This window comes from Ursus maritimus, unplaced genomic scaffold, assembly GCF_017311325.1.
Source record: "Ursus maritimus isolate PB19 unplaced genomic scaffold, ASM1731132v1 scaffold_9, whole genome shotgun sequence".
Lineage (NCBI taxonomy): Eukaryota > Metazoa > Chordata > Mammalia > Carnivora > Ursidae > Ursus > Ursus maritimus.
Genome location: NW_024427107.1, coordinates 14,568,685 through 14,595,727, shown reverse-complemented (window position 1 = coordinate 14,595,727; position 27,043 = coordinate 14,568,685). Strand labels below are relative to the sequence as shown.

The window sequence follows — 27,043 nt, the reverse complement described above, 5'->3', positions numbered from 1 at the left end:
CCTGCTTGTGTTCCCTCTCTCGCTGGCTGTCTCTATCTCTGTCAAATAATAAATAAAATCTTTAAAAAAAAAAATCACAAGATAAAACTCCAGAGAGGCATTCTAGAAAATATCTGACCAGTACTCAGCACTGTCAAGATCATCAAAAACAAGTCTGAGAAACCACCACAGCCAAGAGGAACCTACGACGACATGGCAACTAAGAGTAATGTGCTATCTTCGATGGCCCCTGGACTAGAAATGGACATTCACTAAAACTTTAAAAATCTCAAAAAGTATGACGATAATGTATCATCAAAATTGGCCTATTAATTGTAACAAACATACCATACTAATGTAAGATGTTAATAGGGGAAGCTGGGTGCAAGGTATACAGGAGCTCTGTACTGTCTTCCCAACTTTTCTGTAAAACTATCCTAAAAAAGCGTATTAAAAAAATCCATAAGGATAATGTGAAATGGCAGTATAATAGAAAAAAAAAAACACCTTGGATTTCTTTGGAACACATTCTCTTGTCTCTTTTTATCAATACTATGGAAAAGATGGGGATTTTATACCACTGAACTTCAAAAACCATTGAAGGGAAGCAGTGGTCATATTCCCATCAAATACAATGCGTAAAATCTAATTTGGGGTATTCATTACTGATATTCTAAAAATAAACAACGAGGACTATTAAAAATTATGTTGGTTTCCAAACTTATTTTCGAAAGACCTAACATTCACTATTGCTAGAATAAGTCATAGTGTACAAAGCTATTTACACCTAAATTATAGGGGTGCCTGGGTGGCTCATTCGGTTAAGCGTCTGCCTTCAGCTCAGGTCATGATCTTGGGCTCCCTGCTCAGTGGGGAGTCTGCTTCTCCCTCTGCCCTTCCTTGTACTCTCTGTCTCAAATACATAAATAAAATCTTTTTTAAAAAAATTATAAGACTTTAGAACTGCAAAGAACCTTGGATGCACTGTACACCAATCTCTTGGTAAGTGCACTGAAACAAAGGAAATTTGCTCAGTGTCAACCTACCAGTTAGAAGTGACTCAAAGTCTGGTCTTTCAATTTTCAATTCTAAGACCTTCTTCCCCTATATGATAATTCCATTCTGATCACAGACATGTCAGATAGAGCCAATCATGTTTTTAAATGGCATTCAAATACCTACATCCCTAAGTGTGTTCTATGTAAGGGGTATTCTTTTGATGGGCAAGTAGGGGGCAGGAAGGGATGAGGAACCCATCAGTGTTATAAACTTCACAGATCTTCCTTGCATTCTAAGTTTTACAAAAATAGTGCTTCATTTACATTTAGTCCCAACGCTGTACAGGTAACTCAAATTAGAGTAGACAAATTCTGAACTTAGTGCAGTATTTATAAATAAACTGTATTTAAACTGCTACTATCATGTGTAGGTGACATATAGTTCTATTTCTCACTAGTACACCAAGAGGAAGGAGAAAAGAATACTCCTCAAGATGATGCAATTCCAAGTACTGTAATTAGAAAGCTTTGAGTTGGTCCATTAACTTCTGACAGCAAGAATATTTTAGTTCCTAAACTAGACTTACTACACCTAGTATCACTAAGCAAGATAAAGCCAGGCAGGTAAGAATTAGGGTCCCGACAACAAATGAGCAGCCTCGAATATAAATACGCTGATGAAATGCAAACCCTCCCTTTAGGAAAAGACCAGTAAAAAGGAGGTTTCTTATGATGCCACAGTGTGGGACACCTGGGGTGATTCTGTACAACTGTGCCCCGATCACATGCCAACAATGCTGTACGCATCTGGAAAGTTTTGACAGCACAAAACTAAACTCTCTGGTTTCCCCCATCAGAACAAGTACCTTAGATAAAGAGCCCAGCCAATAATCAATGCACCAGCCAGATTCATCACGATCTACATAAGCTCTATCTATCCCAAAGGATAACATACAGACTGTTAGAAAAGCATTCCTTGGTACCAAGAATGGGGGATTAGGGTTATTAGACAGCTGGTACTACCACTTCCTCCTATTACAGGAAAACAAATAGGCCTCTTTCTCTTTTGCTCTAAGTTTAGTAGTAAGAGCATGTAATGCAATAAGCTCACTGAAGCGGATAAAGATTAGGATAAACTGTTATCCTCCCTCTCTTTAATTCCCCCACTTAATTTAAATGGCCAACTAAAACAAGCGATACAATCTATTTGTACTCGAGAGAAACGTCAATCAGGAAATCCGTAACAGCACAGACAAAAATGTTATGTTTTCTGGCAGGCAATACATACTTTTGAAGATAAAATGGAAAAAACACAGATATGAGTGAACAATTTTTATTGAAACCCTCAAAGATTAAAGAGGACCAAATGGTGAGTTTGGGTACCATAACAGAAAATCTCACCTAACTGTACCATCATTCACAGGAATGAACAAACCCAAACACGACAAAATTCAAATTCTCATGTAATTGCTACAAGTGAATGTAAATGAACTAATCATTTTATCATAACCTTTCTTTAATCATACGAAAAAGAAGGGAATTTACATGGCATAACAAAAGATATGCAAAACTTAATGAAAACACAATTCTCTTAAATTTTTCAAACTTATTTTTATAGGATGCAGAATGCACTTGAAATGATTAAATGACTTAAGCTGATTCTTTTTTATTGCAAACTGTTTTAACATCAGCTTAGCCCCCATGCATGGTATTCAAAAAGAACACAGCTTTTGAATTAGAAAGATCACTCAAGTTAAAATGAGGAATTAAGTAGTGAAATTAGGAAAAGGCTGGGGTTTCTTCCGAAAGGAATCTTCAAGTACCAATATGTATAGAGAAAGAATACTAATTTTGGTTACATTTTCCCCCTTACTGTTAAATATACAAACTATAATACCTTTCAAAATAAAATACCCACGTAAGATAACTTTAATAAGAAACATTCAAACCAGATCTTGGAAAAATATTAAGCAAGAAATTTACTGGGCCAATAATGTCTTAATTTGTGATTATTCCAACATTTGATGATGTGTCTCCTGCTGTAGAGCCCAGGTTCTCTCCCTTTTGGTCCCTACAGTTAAGAATATTTAGTTAGTTGTGCTATTGAGACAATCTGTAATAATTTCACTTACAGAAAAAACTTTCTGCCATACAATGACAGACCAAAGAGGAAGAGAAGGTAGGTGCTCTGAAGAAAACTTAAATGAGAAAAAAATTACCAATTTTGAAAAGATAGAAGTGTTTTTGTTTGTTGTTGTTGTTGTTATTGTTTTTCCCCAAAGGAATGCTGCACCCATTTCACTTAATATTAGAAATCCAGGTTAAAGGCACTGGGATGTACTCCTCACCATGAATAGACGACTCAACTACATCTGACATCAGAGTCTGCTATTGCAATCAGCCTGCTTGCGGAGTGAGTGACACTTCTTACATAGAAACCTAATGTAAATTAAACAAGTTTGAATCCACTTATAATGTAACTAGTTTTATAAAAATATTCAGAGTTGCTAATAAAGCACCAAGAAAAAGAGAACCTCAGAGAGAGGACTCAGACCCTTCCTACAAGGTCACCCCTTTACAGTTTTGTCTAATAGGACCTCCAGAGTGACAAGAATCATCTTTGACATGTCCTACCTCTATAATCTCAGGGATGTAGAACATTGCTCTGGTGACTATACCCAAATGCCAATCTTCATTATAAATAGTTAAGAGACAGGTTATAAGATTTCATGGCTTACTCTTAAAAAGGTAAAATAGGTGCAATTTTCCTTTAAGAAAGTATTTATTCTGTAATATACCACTAACATTTTGATGTTCCCTTCAGTAAGCACTGATATAACTACACTGGGACTACCCAAGAACTGTGAAGTAGCTCCGATTATCTACAAATACTGTATTTTTTCCCACTTGAATACAGTATTTGTACATTTAAGAAAACATTGTACAAAAAAATTATATAAATGAAAGCCTCAAAGAAATATCTGTCACTAAACTTTGAATCGAAGTGACCAAAGACCATAGTAAACGAAAACATTTCTAAACATGATGTAAACATAAATGGAGTAATGCAAAACATCAAGGTATTCAGATCTACTATATTGCTATTTTCACCCTTAATGTATCTTTCTACATAGTTTTCTCCTTTTGGAACAGTAATATAAGGGGCAGGACAATATCTTCATAACCTTATGCCATCAAATCAGTTAATACAGATGCGTGACACATTTAATTATACAAAATCAATTTGCTTCAAGTTACAAAATTAATGTTGATATGTAATTAATGAAAAAAATAAGATGTTAAAAAGATAACTATAAGAATACCCAGATATATGCTGTATTCCCATTTATATAGATCTGATCAATAAAACATCAACACATTCACTTAGATACTGATTTAATCCATGGATCAAGGCCATATTTTCAAAGTATTTTAAGGATGCCAGGACACTGCAAAAGCTGGAGAAAAGAGTTGAGGAACAGTATATGCTTGCTAAACAAGAACTATGTTTATTTAGCTAGTGAATACCTAGAGTAATAAATTTTTACTTCATGATAGCAATCAGGCTCGCAAACACCCAGAAATAGGAATTAAGGGTTTTAAATGTAGTTATAAAGGTCATAAAAAGTCTGATTAGACTGAGGTACATTTACTCAAAATTTTGAGATTCATTAAGTGGTAGCAAACAAAATAATTCCTCAGACAAATGCACATTTTTCAGTATACATATTATTGGGGGAAGGAGGGGAGAAGAATGTGCATTAATTGGTGAAATCCACCAAGCTGCATATCAATATTCTGTTACACCAAACAGTTTGAAGACAAGGGAAATGTTCTAATATAATTTCAGATTATGTTTCATTTGGCTAAAATAGAGCTTAAGGTTGCTTTGCCATATTAAAAGTTTACTACAATAATTTTTCACATAAACATTTAGACTCGAACTCCAGGACTAAATATGGCATGATTATTTTGCTTTTAATCTGTCAAATAGCTAAAAATTGACAATTTAAAAACTACAACAAAGAAAAAGTTGAAGCAGTGTGACTCTTACATCATTGAACCACTTCTAATGGTTAACTGTTAGTATTTAACAAATTCAAAGAGTTAATGAATCCTTGCATTCATTCAGTCTTCTGTGCCTTAGCTAGGATGCATAATTACAAAAGACAGCAGATACTGGTAAAAGCTTCAGGACAGAAAGTGCTTGACGAAGTTACAGTTCTCAAGTGTGTTTGGTGAGAGTATAAGGGCAGATGCGCTGATGAAAACCATTACAAGAAGAGTCAATTCTGTGTTAGAGTTCAAAGATGTCACCTTAAGCAGAAAAAAAGCTTTAATAACGTCTTCTTTGACTTATTAGGCATTTCCAGAGTCTACATCATTAGTGTTGTAATTCTAACAGGACATCTTCATATGGTTATTGTTTGTTTCTATTTCTCTCCTGAAAGAAAAACACAAAGAATTTTAATAAAATACTATCATTATTTAAAAATTGTAATTATTTGTACGATAATGCCCACCATCTTCATAAAAACTTCTTCAACTACTAACTGGAGTAATTAAAAAAGATTTACTACTACCTGTACACACCACAGAGGGATGGTTATCACAAAACATTTTAAAATAAAGCAATCTAAATACAAAGACCTATTTCAGGAGAGTATGGCCCTCTCCACAGCCCTACCTCCCCATGAGATTCTGTTTAAGGTGAGAATACGGAATGTCTTTTTAGGCATTTTAATGAGTTCTTAATGGTATCAAATAGACTAAAAGGCCTCTGTAGCAATTTGAAAACTATCGGCTAGGTAGAGTTAGGAGGAAAGGAAGAGTTGCATTAAACTGCATTCAACTTGCCTTACACTGAGATTCTAGTGTTAATTAAAAAATACTCTCAATCACAAACTTCCTCTATATCACATTCCCACATTCATTATTGTAACTTTCTCGTATCAAGAAACATGATTATTTTTTAATTCCTTTAAGAAAGTGAATATCCCCTGAACAAAAGTAAGACTGAGTGATGTTTACACGATGTTTATTAACCAAATATTTATCTACAGTACTTCTGTGAAAAAAGGACGACCAGCATTGTGCATGTCTATCAAGTGAATGCACCATGTAGTTTGTTTGCACCACCTTGCTGGTTTTGTTTGTTTGTTAGTTTGTTTTTTAAAGATCTTACTTATTTGACAGAGAGAGCAGACAAGCAGGGGGAGCAGCAGGGCAGAGGGAGGAGAAACAGGCTCCCCACCAAGCAGGGAGCCCGATGCGGAGCTCGATCTCAGGACCCCGGGATCATGACCCTAGCCTAAGACAGATGCTTAACCGACTGAGCCACCCAGCTACCCCTCTAAGTTTGTACCTCTAACAAGTTCACAGGTGATCCAGACACTGCTGGTCCAGAGAACATACTCTGAAAACCACCTGTGTTTAAACAAATTATGACTCACTCTCTCTTTTTTCACTACTACCATTTTTATTTTTCCATGAGTAATACATGTTCTATAATAAATATGAATACACTTTGCAAATGGTCAAATTAGTTTCCCATCCTGTGACAGCATCAGAAAACTGTTACTTTACGTTCCAAAGAGAACTTTCAAGTTCTTTGTTACTAAATTCCTTTCTTTTTAATTTTAATTTACTCCTAGACCTTGAAGAACAGTATTTTATAAAGCTAATAAAATAAATGCCCTACTACATGATAGCTACAAATAATCTTATACACACATTATCACTGGAAGACTCTGAAATTAAACAAAATGAAAGACACAAAGCTAGCTAATTAATCATATTTCAAAAGGATAAACAAAAACAAAAATCCAACAATATAAAAAAAAGACAAAACGAGAATTTAGTACCAGGAAGAGTAGTCTTATTTTATAAAGGCCTTACACTTTTAAAAAACCAGCCTAGGGGCGCCTGGGTGGCACAGCGGTTAAGCGTCTGCCTTCGGCTCAGGGCGTGATCCCGGCGTTCTAGGATCGAGCCCCACATCAGGCTCCTCCGCTGGGAGCCTGCTTCTTCCTCTCCCACTCCCCCTGCTTGTGTTCCCTCTCTCGCTGGCTGTCTCTACCTCTGTCAAATAAATAAATAAATAAAATCTTAAAAAAAAAAAAAAAAAAAACAGCCTAAACATAAATTCAGTTCTAAACTGAGGGAAACAAATAGATTTGTATGAATTCTGAAGCCTGCTTTAATTAGCCAGATATAAAAAACTAGACAAATTCATCAACTCCACGAAGAGCCCCAAAAGTACAGACCAAAAAAATGGCACTATTTAAGGATATGTTAGACAAAGAACTTTAACTCAAGGGAGATGATCAGATGTATCAATGAGGATCATGTATTATTTAAATAGAAGTTAGAGACGCTATTTCAGTTTGAACAGTAATCAACTATGCACTTTGGATCAAATTTAAAATATATAAATTACACATATATTATAATAAATTTATGTATGTAATACGTAACTTCTAACTCAGTGGACAGAAAAAGAGGAAAATTTAAAAAAATCAATCCAATAGAACAGATGGGTCGGGGGTGGGGAGGGGCTTGAATGATCTAGATTTAATTAGAAAGTACAAAATAAGACAGCAGAAATACACATTTGTATCAAGCAATGAAAAAATGTATGTTCATCAATGAAAACATAGCAATTCAGATGTTTCAAAAATCCAGTTATACATGATTACAAGAAAACAAAACTTAAGGACACAAAGTTAAAAGTAATGAAAAGACATAAGACAACACAAACCAAATAAAGACTGAAACAACTATATTAATACCAGATAAAACTGATTTGAAGGCAAAAACCATTGCTGGGAGATAAAACGGTCACTACATACTAAATAACAGACATTTTAAAAATAAACTAACATTAAACTAAAAACTTTACATATATTAGAAGTTGTCAGAATTATAAAGAAAATTTGACAGTCTCCTCATTATAGGAGAATTTAACACATTTCTCTAAGTAATTGGTAAAGCAGAAATAGTAAAAATATAGACTGAATATACATAATATAGAAAACTGAGGCAATTATAGGGTATACACTGAACAACCACAAAAGGCAACTATATGGCGGACTGGAAAGCAAATCTCATTAAATACCAAAGAGTCCATGTCATGCAACATCACATTTTCTGACATCAGTTTTAGAAGCAAAACAGATAAACAACAAAACACCTTACCCACATTTGGAAATTCTAAAAACACACTTCTAAAAGTGTCCCAAAAAATCACAATGGAAATTCAAAAAATTTTACATCAGTACAATGAAAATGCTTAGTCTAAGCCCCACCAAACACTTAGGAATTTACATATGCAAAACTAAAAAAAAAAAAAAGGGCTGAAAAATAATGAGCTCATCATCCAACTCAATATGTTAGGAAATGAGTAATAAGTTCCCAAAAGTAGAAGGAATGAAATAAGATAGCAGTAGAAAATAATGAAACAGAAAACAAGAATAAAGAGAACCAAAGAGAATAAAAATTGGTGTTTGGGGGGGAAAGCTAGTGTTTGGGAGAAAAAAAAAAAAAAAAACCCTAACAATAGAAAAAATCTCCGGAAAGACTGATTTAAAAAGAAGATGCGTTTAATATCATGAGACTGATACAACTAAAAAGTAAAAATACTACTCATGCCAATAAGCAAAAAAAACCTTTTAAAGCAACTTCCTAAAAATATAATTTACCTGCATACAATTTACCAAATCAAACTCAAGAATAAACAGAAAACCTGAAGAGACCTGTAATAACTAAAGAACATTAACCAACAATTAAAAATCTACCCCGCACGAAAACCCACCAGGCTCATGTTTTTGTTTGTTATGTACATATGTATGCATGCATGCATGCATGTAATCTCTACACGTGACGTGGGGCTCAAACTCAAGACCCTGAGAACAAAAGTCAGCCAAGAGCCCCCAGACTCACATGGTTTTAAGACGTACATTTAACTAATTGTCCTAGAATTGATCATTCTAAACTTAACACCAACTATTCCACAGACTAGAAAAAGGGGGAATAGTTCCTGAGTATTTTGAGGTTAGCAATACTTTGATACTAACACTGTCAAGAGAAGAATGAAACAGTAACAGTCTAGTCTCACTTGTCACAAAAGGATCTCTTAAAGGCTGTTTTGCTGGTAACAGAGTGTAGAGGAGCAAAGGTGAGGACAGGAAGGCCAGTAAGGCCAGCACAGTAATAATCTAGTACAATAATAACAGCCCTTCAATGGGGATAAAAGATACAGGGCTAGTGAAGAGCTCAGATCCGGGGTATGTTTTGAAAGCAGAATCAACAAGACTTACTTACTGATATATCAACTGTGAGTAGATGCGGAGTGAGAAAAGTATCAAAAATGAGTCCCGTAACTAGAAGGGCAGTGGTGCCCTGTACACAGACAGAGAAGGTTTGGGGCAGGCAAAGAAACAGGGGAGTTATATTAGATTTCAGATGCTTATTAAACAGCTGTGAGAAGATGTCAAATAGGCAGTTTGATATATGAGTCTGGAGATAGGAGGAAAGGTCCGGGGTGGGTATACAAATTTGGAAGCCCTCAACATAGTAAACGTCCATCAAAACTCAGATCTTCCTGAATATGGTCAATACCTTGGCTTTAAGACATCAAAACCCGCATTTATGTTAACATGATCTAGAACTGAGACTGACACTGTTAATATTAAATAAGTATTTAAATATAATGAGCTATCTATGGGCATGCTATCAATCACAGACCACTAGAAATATGAGACTAAGCAATATGGAGCTATCAGTGATAACTTCTTGTGCTATTCTAAAATGGACTATATATTACACAGCTGACATTATAAACTACATGTACTGGTGTGTTGCTGGGAAGTAACACAGGGAGAAAGAAAACCCGAATTATACAAAAGGAGCCATGGTCCGGTACACCTAAAGGACTGTGTCTTCACTGATAGTTCAGAAGAAGGCATTTTAAACACACACTCTTTAGGACACAAACTTTCCAAAGTGACTCACAGAATTTTCACTTTTAATAATGACTGACAATTCAAAAGACAATTTGCAGAGGGATCCCTCCATCTCTCATTTTCCATTAACAGAGCTGGCCTCGACCAGACAGATTCAGAGATTTGAGGGCTTTTGAGTCTCTGGTATTGGGCTTCTTCCCCACCTCGAACTGAGCAGACACTGGAGACTAGTATGTGATCCGAAGGCCCAGATGCAGAAATTGGCCTGTGGAGATGAGCTCCAGGAGGAAGTGTACTTGCCAACCCATGCCTTTTTGACAGAGCATAATGGATGAGCTAAGACTTCCCTACCTATGAAACAGCGGGAAAACAAAATTTTCGTCAGTGCCCTCAGAGGGGCCGACAGCTTGCCCTTAATGCTACAAGTAAATAACTTATTTCCTTGTAATCACTGGTAGGTTTATCACTATTAGTGATATTTCAGTAACCAGACCTGAGATTACATAAGCCACAAGGGAAAAAGCAACTGTGTATGTAAGAAGCCACACCATCCAAAAAGAAAATGAGAATAAGCACTAGGAACATAAGCACAATAAAACAGAACTGCTGAAAGACCCAGTGAATACCTGGAGGGAAAAAAAGAGAGAGAAAGAGAGAGAGAGAGAAAGCAGGTAGGCGGTCACTTGAGGCCCAAATGCAACAAACACCTTTTGTCTAGCTTAAAAATCTGACTTTCAAATTGAAAGTTTCAGTAGATTGAATTAAAGGGGAAAATGGTCACTGCCTCATTTGAGGAGTAGAAATATTAAGTCCGAGAATTACCTTGATTGCAAAGCAGGAAAGAGAGCTGGAAATCACAAAGAAAAAAATAAGAGAATTATAGGATAAATCTCAGACAAAATGAATATTCTAGAAGTAGGAAAAAGAACAGATACAAGAGCTAAATAACAACTAAAATAACAATAAAAAAATCCACAAATTCTTTAATATTCTTTCCTGCATGAGGTGGAGCTTGCTTTTCCTCCTGTAAAGTGTGGGGCTGGACATTCTGACTTGCTTCTAAGAACAGAGTATGCAAAGGGAGAAAAGGGATATTTACATTAGAGAAACCTAGCAGACACGACCTTAACCAAGTAATCAAAATTAGTATCAGTGAGTAGTAAAAGTCACCTATAGTCCTATAGTCAGATGAGAAGGACACACCACTATACAGTATTCTTCCCACAAACTCAGTCTAATCATGAGAAAGCATTAGGCAAACTGACACTGAAAGACACCGTATAAAATACCCGACCAGTAGTCTTCAAAAATGTTAAAGCCATGAGGGATGAGAAAAGACAGAGAACTGTCATAGCTTAGAGAAGACTAAGGAGACATAAAAACTAAATGCAAAACTGGTTTTCCAGATCTGGAACAAAAGAGACATCAGTGGAAAAAGTGGGGAAATCTGGAAAAAAGTCTGTAGTTAACAGTACCATACCAATGTTAATTTCTTAGTTTGGATAAACACACTAGCATTATGTAACATACCAATATTAGGAGAAACTAGATATACAGAAACATCCTGTATTATCTCTGCAACATTTCTGTAAAATCTAAAAATTATTCAAAATAAAGTTTTAAAAAATCATAATAAAAAGTTAGAAAAATACAACTCCCAAATATATTAAATACCATACTGCTACAGAAATATGAAATACATAAATGTTCTAAAGGGTATTGTTAATTTAATGGCTGTCCAGCTTCTCTTTTTATCGTTTATGGGATAAGTGTTAAAATCTGCCTCAAAGTTAAAACCAGTAAATTATCAGACTTCATTTTTAAATTAAAAAAAGGGGGGGGGGGATAGGCATGTTTCAAAAAAAGACAAAATTATAGATGAAGAATGACTATAGTTGAAACATACAATAGATTCACTGGAAAATTAATTACTTACCAGGAATAAAATCTACTCAGATTGGCTTACACGACTGAAAAATTTTACACTAGAGAGAAGAACAAGGGCAGTAACAGATGGATAAAACCCCCAGCTGTTCAAAAGCCTGTACATTTGTCCAGATCCATTAAAGTGCTTTAATACTGAGATAAGCTTCCGACCTGCACTGTCCCAAAAATATGATCAATCATTTTGCATTAAGAAAGCAAAAGACAAAGAATATAAAGGAAACAGACCAATTTTATACTGTAAAATAAATTCAAAATTAAAAAATCATCAAGGGAAAGCATAACGATTATGCTTTGGAGGTTCTGTTTTGAGAAGCCAATTCTTGATCCTCTGTGTGACCACACCATAATAAAAAAACTGCTTTAACAGATTCTAGTGCCCAAGTCTGCATTTACAGAATAAAGAAGCATTTCAGGTTTGAATAAGTATATGCAGTCCGATAATTTATAAACAGTTCATCTGTACCGAGGATCACGTAATTTCAAAGTGTACTAGAAAATGGAAGAGTTAAGAATTAAGTTCAAATAGTGAAAAATGGTGGAGAACAGCCATAATATGTGTTAATTTAGGTCCAAATGAGAGTAACAACATGATTCTAAGAAGTCTTGGAATTGGTACTAATTCATGTTTAGAGCTGTGATTTAATTTCGACAACACATAACATCACTCATCACACTAAATTAATTTTTTTGTTGATGTGTGGCCTTATTTTGGTTTTAGAGTCTTCACTTAATTTCACATTTAAGTCACACTATATTAAAAATAAAATCACATACAAAAATGAAGCATAAAGATCAAAAATAAAATGGTCTCTCTTTACAGACAATATGACTGTTAGGCAGAAAATCCTAAGGATGTTCTATTAGAACTAATAGGTGAATTTATGAAAGTCACAGGACATGAAATTTTTCTATAAACCAGCAATGAACAACAGAAAAAACTGATATTACAGTTACATTTACGATAGCATTAAAGAATATAAAATACTAAAAAAATTAAAAATTAAGAACTACATATGTATACTTAGAATAAATTCATCAAGAGACATGCACATGTCCCCAACACTGAAAAATACAAAACTTCACTGAGAGAAAGTGAATGTCTGTCTGTCCAAGCAGACTGAGTTCCACAAAGAAAGGGCTATTTATCTTTAGTGGCTCACTGGTAACATTTAATATTTATCTGTTGACTCAATAAGGGATCACAGTTAAGAAAAGAACATACAGGATCAAAATATATGGTGATATAGGTTGACCAGAATACAACATGTATGCTAGTTTTCTCACATAAAAAGGCTGGTCTGGGGACCCAGGAACAGAAGCTCTGAAAGCCAAACAAAGGAATCCATATGCAATTCCATTTTGGATCAGATTTTAGTCTGTTCACAATAAAATGAAAGTAATAACATTATTACATTCCAGACTTTCATTTACAAGTGGAATTGTTCACTAGTAGCTTTTTTATATCTTAGTTCTTTTATTATATATCCTATAATCTTTATTCCCTGTTATTTCAAATCCAAAAAAACCCGTCAGTATTAAATGTGTAATGTGTAAGAGTTGAAATAGCTTTCAATAAATTCAAAGTTTTCTGCCAAGAAACAGTAAAGTCAGTTTCTCTCAGTAAACAGAGTGCAATATAAGTAAATTTCTAAATTAAGAAATTGCACATCAAAATTTTAAAATAAACTGTTAAGTAAATAGGAAAGATAATTCAACAATTTAAATTACTTCCTGAAACTTAAAAAAGATATTTCATATTAACCTAAATATGTTCCTGCAGTAATCATATATTTGCTACTCACGAAAAATAAGTAACTGACATATCATTAAATTAAATGATGACTGTTCATACCATAATAGATATGAAAGAAGTATTTCCGAAAGATCTATACTTAATCCAGTAAACTACAGATAGTCCATTTACTAAACTCCTAAAATTCTTTATAAGCACTGGAACAGAATACAGCCACTATTAACTCTCCTATGGGGCAACAATATTAATCTGAGAAAAAAATAAAAACAAATCGGTATTATAAAATGTTAAATCAAAGCACCTCTTTTCCCACCTCTGGCCTACAAAGAATATTTACCAAGTTCAAAACAGAATCTACTACAATTAAAACTGTGTCATCTTTTTTTTTAACTGTATCATATTGAATATACAAAATGTCATTCAATGTTTTAACAGAGAATTTGCCACTTAAATATGCAATATAAAAGTTTATGGTATCCAGGCATCTGGCTGGCTCAGTCAGTAGAGCATGCGACTCTTAGGGTCATGAATTCAAGCCCCACGTTGGGTGTGGAGCCTACTTAAAAATAAAATAAAATAAAATAAAAAGTTTATGGTATCCAGGTGCCAAAATCTACTTCCCAAAGAAATATTCTCCAAAATTTACAGTAAAGATCAAAGGAAAAGATTTTACGTACTGAATTTGTTTCTGTTAATCATAATCAACTCACTAATAAAAAGGAAGTCCATCCATTAAAAAAAAAAAGTCATCCATAAAAAAAACTTACCAAAAGGTAGTCGCGCACAGACTTTGACTCATTCTTGATCCTAAGAACTATAATTTGATTAATGGGAAAGCATTAAACTAAATGTTCTACTTGAGAAAAAGAAGTACAGAACTGCCGGGGAAATGCTTACTGTTGTCACAGGTATAGTTATTGTTGAACTGACTTCTTGTATGTTAACAAAAACTTGGTCACTCTGAGACAGACCTATCAATCTCAGATTCAAAATTATTCCCATTAAGAAAAATACTATATGAGGTACTAAAACTTACTCTTTGAAAATACCTAATATAAAATAGTATACAGGACTAAAGTACATAGAAGATTCCAGAAATTAAAATCATTCAATAAGGATTTTAGTATAATTATGCCTTGCTTAATTCTACATAAACTGCAGGTTTTCATCTCTTTCTGTGCGAATAGGTAAATGCCATATTTTGGAAATTCATCTCGAAGTTACAGGCAACTGAAAATTCTAATTTCTATAGGGAGATAAGAGATATTAAACAAAAAATTTCACTTGAGATTATGTTTCTTGATCAATAAGGATTTATAAGAATGAAAGAAACTAGTAGGAGCTAAATGACTCACAATCAAGTACAACAGAAGTAAAATTTCAATAGAAGGATTTTCTGAATAGTCAAAAGTAAATTCTGCCGTGAAGACTACTTGAATTTATCTGTACATTTACACTCAGAACATTATTAGTTCTTTGTTTTCTTTCATTTTCCAATTAAACAAGGTTTATCATTAGAAGTAATACGGACAAAGAGCAAGTTAAAGTAAAAAGTAAGCTCCCCTATCCACCTCTAGCCCTTTCTATTTTGAGTTCCTCCTAATGGGTTATCCGCTATAACTTTAAGTAGCACACTAATACATCAATTTCCTGTTTTCTCAATGCAGACACGATCAATTCCCATTGTATATGATTAAGTAATTTACCACAGCGGATGGATGTTCTCCTCTTCTCCCTCTTTACACTAGAAGCCACACTCTTTTAGTTTTAGTGATTGTCTTTATGACTCTAAATAATATGCAAGGCACAATTGTTTGCTATATCATCTTTAAACAATTCTGTTACCTTCAGAAAGATGAGAAAAATACTGCATTTACTCTTCCTCAAATCTTTCCTTCCCATTCCATCTCATACCATTTTGTTCTAACTATAATTAAATCTCTTATATGCTAGTGTCCATTTCTACAGATGGAAAAACCAAGAGGCAGCATTCATTATATAATCTGAATGATCAGTACATAGTTCCTAAATAAAAAAGAGTACAGCAATTTAAACCAATAAATAAAAACTCAAGGACATTCAAACTTTCCAGAAGGAAAGAGATTCTTCAAAGCATTTACTCATTTAACAAATTACTACTTATGTGCCAGTCGTTAGGTGCTAGGGATTCAGCAGAGAACAAAGCAAGCCCTGCTCTCACACAGCTTATGTTCCAATGAGAACATGATTAGCTAGAAATGTTATTTTCTTTTTAACTTCCTTCACTTCTCCAAGGTCAGTGGTTCCCCACTGAGGGCTTGTTTCATTTGTCAGGCTTCAAAGACCACAGTGCCAATTTAACAGACTGAGTGGAGATGCTTATATTCCTAAGATAAACTACATACAATGAAGACCTATCTGATGCACAGTTCCCGTTGAAAGATATTTGTTCTAGTATAAGCAGTTACCAGGTGTCATCTTTCTTGAATTCCTTTTTCTGCTGAAAAACCTTTCAGGTCACTTTCTCATGAAGGGTATGTGGCGACTCCTGTACACCTGAAATCTTTATTTTGCATTTCCCCTTCAATGATATCATGCGACACTCATCTGTAAGAACATAATTCTACATACCCCATTCCCCTCCACTCTGAAATAAGATTTTCTGTATGAGTATCCAGAGTTGTAGATGGAAAAATTCTGATGATAATCTGATTCTCCTTCGTCTGTAGTAGGTAATTTGTCTTTGGCTCAGGAAGCTTAAGATTTTCTCTTTATCCTGCCTTTCGTTCTTTTCAATTTGAAATAACCCTGCTAGTTACTGAGCTTGAGCCCATTCCTTCTGAAAACATGTATCTTTTGTCTTTGGGCATTTTTCTCTAATCATTCTTCCCTTTGCTTTTCCCTATCCTCTTTCAAAACTCCTTTAGAAAGACAGCCGGCCTCTCCCCTCTTTCCATCACGTCTTTCACCTTTTATATGTATTTTTCATCTCTATTACTCCACATTTGGAAATTTCTTTGATTTGAAATTTCAGATCAACTGGATTTAAAACATGAACATTTTATTATCTGCTGCTCACTGATTTTTTTATTTTGACATTCATATTTCTCATTTCTAAGAACATTTTCTGGTTTTCTTTTTACATACGAATCCTCACAACAAATTAAATTTTGTTTTATATTTTAAATTATCTTCTGCTCCCTAAATTCTTTTAGTGAGCCCATCTTGGCTGTTCTGTCATTAAGCTTGATTTTAATCAAATATATCAAAAGTATGTGTTCAAATCTAAGAATGAAGAACTAGGCAAATACTTTGATAACTAGCATGGATTTCTCTTCAGTTTTAAGTTTCACCAATATCCCTTACTCTAAACGACAGAGCATGACTTTCTAAGTACTATATAACCTGACAGGATGTCTAGCAGACTCTTCCATTGGGTGCTTTGCTGGCAAGGTAACCTGGGGACTTCCTCCACTGTCAAAATAACCAGAAGAAAAAACAAAGAAAAAGTCGATTAAAGACCCAGTGATGAGAAGATGGAATTAGCTTCTTCAAGTCCTTGTCTTCTATCACAAGTAGGCCTAAGAACTTAATGAAAAACATGAACACACTAGGAAGAGAAATGAAAGAAAGTTACTATAACCACAGACCCAAATGCAAAATTTAAAACTAAAAACTATGAAAAACCATAGGAAAAAATCTTCCCAAACCAAGGAAAGGCAAAGATTTGGGGTCAGATTAGTATAAGCCTTCTAAAGTTGTTCTTACTATTCAAAATTGTGTGGGCTATTCTAGTTCCTCTCCCTGATCTTAGCCCAGATCTTATACTAGAAAAAAGGCATAAAGGACACTGTGGATCAACTGATAAGAGTATCGTGGTTATAAGAGAGTATCCTTATCCTTAGGAAATATACGCCATACTTTTTGGGGGTAAAGAACTATGATATATGGTGCTTACTCTCAAATTGTTAAAACACACACACACACACACACACACACACACACACACACATAAAGCAAACAGGGAAGAATGTTAATAGGTTAATCTGGATAAAATGCACATGAGTGTTTCACATATTATTCTTACTCTTCCAAATAAATTAAAAATTATTTCCAAACAAAAAAATGAAGGAAAAAAGATTCACATATATTGTTGCATGCTCAATCATTCCACTATATTACTAAGGCACCAATGTATTTTGGCTATTTTCCTGTTGATGAACATTTAGGTTGCTCCCAGTCTTTTTACTATTATCTTCATTCTTATGTGTCTTCTGGGGTATATGGAAAGTTTCTCTTAGGTTTATATCCAGGAAAACTGCTGAATTATAAAGTTTATGAAATGTTCAGCTTTATAAGAGAATACAAAACTACTTCCCCACATAGCTATTACCAATTTAATGCTCCTATCTTCAACGGCAGAAGAGATTTTGTTGATCTAGTTTCTCCAATACCTGATACCATCACATTTCTTAATTTTGCCAAATGAATGGATATAAAATATTTCCTCATTACAGTCCTGATTTGCATTTCCCTAATTATTAATAAGACTGAATATCTTTTTATATATTTATTAGCCATATTTGTTTCCTCTTTCATGAAATGACTATCCATCTTTTGCCCATTTTTCAATTAGTTCATCTTTTTCTTAAACTGATTCACAGGAGTTCTTTATATATTCTTGATACTAATTTTTGATTATATCCAACATTCTTGCAGTGCCTCATGTCTTTCTACTTTCTTTAAAGCATCTTTTGATGAACAGATTTTTTTTTTTAAGTAGGCTGCACATCCAACGTGGGGTTTGAACTCACAACCCATGAGTCACATGCTCTACTGACTGAACCAAGTAGGCACCCCCTGATGAACAGATTTTAATCTAGCCAAATTTTATCAATCTTTTCTTTTATAATTAGTACTACTGTGTGTCTTAAGAAATCCTACTTTACCCAAAGACCAAAGAATATGCACCTGGGAAAATGTGACCCTCATATATCAGAAGGTTTGAAGAATTTCAGCAAAATACAAGACAGATGGGGTCATGTTAAAAGAGAACACTAAACAATGACATGCAAACCTTTTTATTTCAAAAAGAAAAAAGGTATAACAAGTAAAAAGAATTCTACCAAAACACCACTAATTTGTCCCTCTTGATGGAACCAAAGAGGACCTACAACAGACAGGGAACACATCCTTTATCACGGGATGCCAACAGTATCTAAAAGCAGTTATGCTGGAAAGCTAAAGTGCAAGCACAAGCTCATCTAAGAGAAAATCTACAAATAAAAGTCTATGCATTCTTCCTGGACTAGGGATACCAGCACCAGGAAGAAAACTGGGCAAAGACACATGATACCGCAAACGCTAAACAGTTAACAGGGAGAACAGTTTCCTGACATGGTGGTTTCAAACTCAAAGCAAAGTTAAATTACGGCCACTAGCACATCCATTGTACTGGTTTTCTCCCTTCTTAATCTCACAGGCCGATAAATCACTCGACTGGTAAAGTCGACAACATGATTCTCTCATCTCCATGTGTGCAGCGGGAAGAGAACGTGCAACTAACACTAAGCATTGAAAGGAAGAAAGAAGAAAACGACAACCCTGTTTTGGAGCAAATACCTGACCTGGATGATCCTCTTCCAGGTTCAGTGATGACAGAAAAAAAGTCAAAATGAGTCTTAAAATATCGTTTCACAAAAAAGGATACTAATAAAACTATAATGAATCAAACTAAAAAGCTTCTGCACAGTGAAGGAAACCATCAACAAAATTAAAAGGCAGCCTACCGAATGGGAGAAGATATTGACAGACGGTCAACAGACACAAGAAAAGATGCTCAACATCACTAACCATTAGGGAAATACAAACACAATGAGATCTCACCTCACACCTGTCAGAATGGCTAGTATCAAAACGACAAGAGATAACAAGTATCGGTGAGCAACAGTGTTTGTGGGAATGTAAACTGGTGCAGCCACTGTGGAAAACAGTATGAAGGTGCCTCAGAAAACTAATAAAAATACCATACAATCCAGTAATCCCACTTCTGGGTATTTACCCAAAGAAAACAACACTACTTTGAAAATGTGTATACACTCCTATGTTTATTGCTGCAGTATTTATAACAGACAAAATATGCAAGCAACCCAAGTGTCCATCAACAGATGAATAACTAAAAAAGATGTGGTGTGTGTACACACACACACACACACACACAATAGCACATTACTCAGCCATTAAAAAAAAAAAAAAGGAATGAAATCTTGCCATATGTGACATGGATGAACCTAGAAGGTATTACGCTAAGTGAAAGAGTCAGACAGAGAAGACAAATACCATATGATTTCACTCACTTATATGTGGAATCTAAAAAACAAAACAGAAACAGGCTCATAAGTACAGAGAACAGTCCAGGACTAGGGGAGTGGGGGGATGAAGATGGGTAAAACAGGTGAAGAGGATTACGAGGTACAAACTTCGAGTTATAAAATGTCAGAGATCAAATGTACACAACAGGAAATAGTCCATAATACTGTAATAACTTTGTACGGTGAAAGACAGTAACTATACTTACTGTGGGGAACATTTTGTAATGTATATAAGTGTCGAATCACTAAGTTGTACACCTGAAACTAACACTGAATGTCAACTATACTTCAGTTAAAAAAAAAAATACATTGAATCCAAATCATGGCTGCCAGAGGTTAGACATGGGGGAAGAATGTAACTACAAAAGGATAGCACAAGACAGTTTTCCAGGGATGATGAAACTATTCTGTATCCTGATTATGGTGGTGGTTACACAAATCTACAAATGTGTTAAAATCCATTAACTGCCTACTCCAAAAAAGTGAATTATACTGCATGATTTTTAAAAAAAGTTTAAAAAGGATATGTACATGAATTTATAGGAGTTTAATTTATATTCTCCAAAAACTGGAAACAACGCAGAAGTCCTTCAAAGGATGGATGGATAAACTGTGGTAAATTCACACAATGAACTGATGCTTAGTAATTAAAAGGAACAAAGAACTGATATACAAAACAATATTGATACATTGCAAAGATATCAAGCTAAGTGAAAGAAGCCAGTCTCAAAAGATTACACACTGCGTAATTTTGTTTATATGACATTATGGAAAATACCTTAAGAGACAGAGAACAGATTAATCAAAGGGGGAAGGAAGCACTTGATTCAAAGAGGAAACAAAAGGGAATTTACAATTTTACTGTATGTAAATTTTAAAAAAGAAACAAGTCTAAAAAATACATGAGGAAGAAGTTTCAAAAATGATAATTACTGGAAGCAGAAATAAGCTTTAAACAGTCAGCTTTGTGCTCAATAAACAAGATGGACTCCGGATCAAATAAAAAAATCAACATATGTAAGCAGGAGCTACACATAATAATGTAAGCAAACTAATACTGTCACTGAAGAATTCAAAACTTGATAAATCACAAAATCAACACAAAGCAAACCAAATTAATGACATGGAAATTCAAACCTGAAAGTCTCCAAATGCAAAGAAAAATGATAAAGAACCAACAGCACCCAAGGACAAAGATGCACTATATTTTTCAACATAACCAGAAAAAAGAAAATATAAATTAAAAATTTGGCCTATAGACAAAGGATTAAGGAATATTATTGAGGTCCATATTAAACACATTCCACATACATGTTCATATTCCAAGAATAATCTTTTGCGTACACAAAACAGAAATAGCTATTTCTAAAGAAAGAAAATTTAGGCTGGCCTCAGACTTCTCCATGATATAAAACTATAAATAATGTAATATAAATATAAAACTATAAATCTAAGCCTGAATGAAAAGCCTGTGACCTAAGAATTTTATATCCAGGTAAACTGTTGTTCACATATCATGGCCAAAGAAAAGATATTTTCTCAGTCTAGAAGGACTTAATATATTATAAATATTTGTATTATATAAAAACAATAAATCTATATACCAAATTACTCATCTTAAAAAAAAAAGTTACATAAGATTAAAAAAAAAAGGATTCAAAATAAACATGTCAAACGTGGGTTAGACATCATCAAAAGACTAGTAATAAACCATGAAACAATTTAAATGTACAATTTTAAAGTTTAAAAATTATTAACTTTGAATCACTGTGGTATATGTGATTGTAAAACAATATGTAACTAATAAATAATTCCTGAGACAATTATACAATAAAAAAACAATAAAACTAGGACTAAATTTTCAGACTGAGTAGGGAAGAAATGTAGAAGACATACAAGGGTGACCTCTTAGTGGTGAGAGGCGAAAAAAAGTTGAGAAGCAGTTCCTTGCCATGCATCCTTTTTTCCCTGAGCAATCTCATTCCACTTTCGCAGAATCAACTACCAAGAACAGAAAGCTCCCAAATCTAACTCCCACATCTAACTGCTTAATCAGAGATTTCACTTGCCTCTATTTCTCAAAAGTAACTTACAATCAGCACATCCTAAAAGGAAAACCTGCACCCCACTTTTCATACCCCAAATCCATTTTCCTGATCCACTACTTGTAATGGCAGTTACAATATGACCATTTACTCAACCGCTGAGCTCAAAATTTCAGGAGCTCCTTTTGATCCCTTTTCCCTCGTTCTCACACATTTAATCGGAATCACTAGCATGAGAATCACCTAAGGTGTGCTCGTTAAAAGTGTACATGACCAGGTCCCTTATCAAATACAGATGACACTTGAACAACATGGATGTGATCTGTGTGGGTCCGCTTATATACAGATTTTTTCTGTCAAATACAGTCAAATACAGTCAAATACAGTTCTTTCTCTTCCTGATAATTTTCTTAATACTGTTTTTTCTCTAGCTTACTTTACTGTAAGACTACAGTATACAATTCATGTAACATACAAAATATGTGTTAATCAACTAACTGTGTTATCGACAAGGCTTCCTGTAAACAGTAGGCTATTAACCAAGTTTTGGGTGAGTCAAAAATTATACACAAATTCCAAACTAGGAGTTTGGCACCTCTAACCTGCACATCATTCAAGGGCCATCTGTATATCAGATTTTCCTGCAGTGGGTCTCAAGAACCTCCATTTCCAAGAAGCACCTCAATAATTTAAGTGCCCTAAGGTTTGCAAACGACTGCTCTAGAATCATTATTTCAATTATTATTATTCACCAGTGAGGTATGTTCACAAAAATAGTTTCCTTGTCTGCACAGACCAAGAAGCCACAAGACATGTAAGTTCACACACAGAAACAAATTATTGACATTTTATAGAGCTAAGTTCTTGCTTTATCTTAATTTCTACGTAAGAGCTTTCGATAGTAACCAACATAATTAGAAAAGCTTCTAACTTTATACCTGCTGCATCTGAAAAGAAATTTAAATGTACTGTCTACAGAAAAGTCTGCTAGTTGTCTACTCCACCCATTCTTTCTTTTCCTCTTAAAAAACAGGACCCCCTATTTTCTCTTGTGGTTTGGAACAGAAAACATTCCCCAGCTGGTCTTGCTCTGTGTTCCCTGTGATCAAATTCTGGCCTATATGATGCAAGCAAAAACAGTGCATAACCTCAGGAAAGTCTCCCTTAAGAGCCCCACGGAGGGCCAATAACAGAATAAGAAATCAAATTCTACAGTAAAAATCTAAAAGCCCATGCCTTCCCAACTCTAAGCTGCCTTCCCAAAGCCAAATCCTCACCATACTTTGTACAAGTGCTTTAAAAGTGTACAAATTACAAAAATGGGTCAGGAAAGAGTTTCAGGGGAAAAGTCTATTTTACTTCTCATAAATATGAAAAATAGTCAAGCATTTATTTATAAAAGCTGTTTCAAACTAACAAATTTTTGCATAAAATTAATGTTTAGAATTATTGATTAGAGTCCCTCACCAGCTCATGAGTCTGCTTAGTTTTAAATGCAGAACTTCTGGAGCTTTGATGAACTGTACAGCTAAATGACCTTTATCACTTGAGTATGAAGAACAGGCAAATTCAGAGTAAGGATGACCCTTGGAAGAGAAAATGATGCCCATGTGCGATGAGAAGCCCCGAAGGGAGTTTGCAGGGTTCTGTTTCTTAAGCTAAGTAGTTGGTTTCCTTCAGAGTAAAGCTCCTAAACTCAGAATGTAATATTAAAAGGCATTAAAGAATACCCATCCATACACACCACCCCACTAAAAAGACCCTACACAAAAAATTACTGTACTCTTACCCTACGCATGGCTTCCTCCTCTTCTTGACGCTTTTCATAATGTGCAAAGTCATCAAAGATTGAGGTGGTATGCTTGAAAGTAGCAATTATTTTAAGCACTTGCTTAGCTTTTTCTAGGGGTACCTCTTGAGTGTCCCTTGAATTGGTAACTGGTTTGTTGTCATTATTTTCTAAGCGAATATGCCGTAATTGGTTATTGGGAACATCTTTGACAAAGATCCACTTAACTTCAAATTTGCCCTTCCACTTATCCTGAGACCAGACACCAGCATATGCATTATAGTCCACAACAGACTTCATTTCAGCCACTCCACAAAAATGTCCACTGCCATTCACACTGAAGAGTAAATAGAGTGGGCCTTTCCCATTCAGGGAACGGTAAGCTGCATCCAAACGCTTATTACCATGCTCAGTACTACACCAGATAGAGTACTTAATTGAACGGTGTATGTCATCCTCGGAATAGCTTTTAATTATAAACACACGTCCATTCTTCAGGTTCCAGTCAAAGTCTTTGGGATTATAATTGTTTATGGCCTTTAGCTTTTCCAGCACTGGATGCACTTCTACACTAGAAGGTGAAGCACTGACAGGAACAACACCTAAACCAAAGTTTTCACCGCCCACTCCATTGTTCTGGTTGAATCCAGCTCCCCTATTCCGCGGAGCTACCCAGCGATTCTGCAGCTGTTGCTGTTGCGGCTGCACTTGGTGAGGCTGGGCCTGTGGCTGAGGTCCTTGTTGCTGCTGTGGTTGTGGTGGCTGAGGCTGCTGTTGAGGCAGTTGGCTTTGCACCAATGGTGGTGGTTGAATTAATGGCTGAGGCTGCTGGATTATAGTTTGAGGAGGCAGAACTGGTTGGGTTGGTGGAGCCTTTACCACTGACCCCTTTTCATCCCAAGTTCCAATATTCATGTTGTGTTTTATAGGAGGTGGTGGCACAGCAGAACCCCCAATTCCCACATTGCCCTTGGGTTTAAGTTTCGGTTGAGGTTTGGCAGGCTTTCTGGCAATGGCAGCCCAGGAGGTTGGTTTAGGTGCTGCACTGCTAACTGGGGGCACGCTATTGGTTGCAATGCTAGTCATACCACTGCTGCTCAAGGCTGTACCTACAGTTTTTGTCACTGCAGCTGTCAGGTCACCACCAATTTTCAGTCCGGTCATGCCTTGCTCAATACTGCTAATGCCAGGCACCTTACTCAAAGTATCATTGCCAAATCCAGCCTGTCCATCTGTAATAGCTCTCCCAAGAGAACTAGGTGGATAGCCATAACTGCTACTATAAGCAGAACTTTGTGTTGATTGTCCCTGAGATCCACTTGTCCCCCATGTAGAGAAATCAGCATTACCAGGAAAAAAGTTAAATCCATGTTGACCAAGAAATGGAGGGGTATTTCCTAATGCCCCAGGTTGACTAAACACACCATCTGGTATATAATGATGTTCTCCATTACTCATTTGTCCATAGGTTGTCAGATACGGCATAGGTTGGTCTCCAGCCGTGGACCATGCTGCTTCCCCAAGAGAATATGGAAATCCAATGGACGGAGCATAGTAACTAGGCATGTATGGATCTGACATTGGTGGATAGCTGTTACTCTGGAAGACAAAAGAACATAATCAGGAGTGAAATAGCCTCTAAAGAGCAGGGGGAAAAAAGACTGAAAGATTAAAATCAAATAGTTTTAGGTAAAAGAAAAACAGATGTACCTGTTCCAGAGAAAATTAAAATTTCAAATCCAATTTTATCAAGACAAAAATTTTCTGGTATTTTTATTTTAAAATATTTGTTATAAAATTGCAGGGGGTTTTGGGGGGGAGGAGATGGGTAGGATGGGGATAATCTTTAAGAGTCAGATCCTTTGGCACAATATTAAAATACCATCACTTCTACAAAAATCGGAATTATAAGCTCCACAGACACAAACTGATCATTTACAGCCAACTTTAAGCAGCTGATGTATCCAAAAATTTATATGCAAAGATTAAACAAACCTGGAAGCTATGCCAAATAATAGAGGAACTACAGTATACCTATCTATATGATGGAATCCAATTCAGCAATTAAATTTTGTATTTTTATTAAAATGCTCACATTGAGAAGAAAATAATGATTCAAGATTATACCTATGGCATGATCTAAATTTGCTTCTTTTGTCTTGCTCGATTTGAAAACAAATCAAAACAAAATCCTTACTATGGTTTCTTAATGGTGGGATAACAGGTGCCTCTTTTCTTTGTACTCTAATTTCCAAATTTTACCCAATAAAATCATCTTCCTGTTCAGAATTTTAATTCAGAAACACTGAGTTCCTGTATTTTTTTCCAGAATCACTGCAATTAAATTGTTTGTTTTGAATACTAACTAATCATTCATTTAGTAAGTTGCCAAAAATAAAGGCACCAAATTCTATTTAAAGAAAAGGAACCCCAACTTTGTTACTAGCCAATGTAAAAAATAAGATACTTAAAGGATTTATTTTGAAATGGGTTTCTTAGGCCAAAAACATGTTTGAGAATAGATTTTTCACTCTGGTTTAGCTGTGATTTTTAAGGTGTTGGACAGACCTTTCGCATGTATAGAATTAAGCAAAATTTAAAAATTAAGCAAATATCTAGTCAGGACAGCTAGTACTCCCCCTATAAGAGTCAATACCATTTTGAAGGCTGATTATTCACTTAATTTATACAGGCATTCTAAGTTCTCTGGAGCAAAGTATTTAAATTCTTTTTCTGTTACTGTCTTAGAACTATGCTGCCACTACTTTCCCACCCAAGAAAGTGTATCAATATAAATACACAACAGTAACATCATAGATACTACCTGGAATTCATCTGAATTTTTTTTAAGGCTTATCATTGAACACTGAGATATTATCACTATCAAGTTACTTTGACACACCTCACAACTGTTGAAATTGTCTACTGCCTATGAGAAAATTTACTATTTTGTCCTTGAAATGATTCTGATATAATTGATATGAAAATAACTTATAAGAATCAAATAAAGGTTGCATTTAAATTAGTAACTGTGAGGGGCGCCTGGGTGGCACAGCGGTTAAAACGTCTGCCTTCGGCTCAGGGCGTGATCCCGGCGTTCCGGGATCGAGCCCCACGTCAAGCTCCTCCTCTATGAGCCTGCTTCTTCCTCTCCCACTCCCCCTACTTGTGTTCCCTCTCTCGCTGGCTGTCTCTATCTCTGTCAAATAAATAAATAAA

General features: G+C 35.1%; 1 protein-coding gene across 5 annotated transcripts in view; it reads right to left on the bottom strand.

Annotated features, from left to right (window-relative positions):
* Positions 1-2,296: 2,296 nt before the first annotated feature.
* The window catches only part of YTHDF3 (YTH N6-methyladenosine RNA binding protein 3), a 40,777-nt gene continuing 16,030 nt past the window's right edge, over positions 2,297-27,043 (bottom strand). For all 5 annotated transcript variants that reach the window (XM_040625661.1, XM_040625660.1, XM_040625658.1 and 2 more), the window contains 2 exons: positions 23,825-25,423; positions 2,297-5,421 (listed from right to left, as the gene is read on the bottom strand). In XM_040625661.1, the coding sequence (XP_040481595.1) occupies positions 5,398-5,421; positions 23,825-25,423 (1,623 nt within the window). In that variant the 3' untranslated portion in view covers positions 2,297-5,397. The remainder of the gene's footprint in view (positions 5,422-23,824; positions 25,424-27,043) is intronic.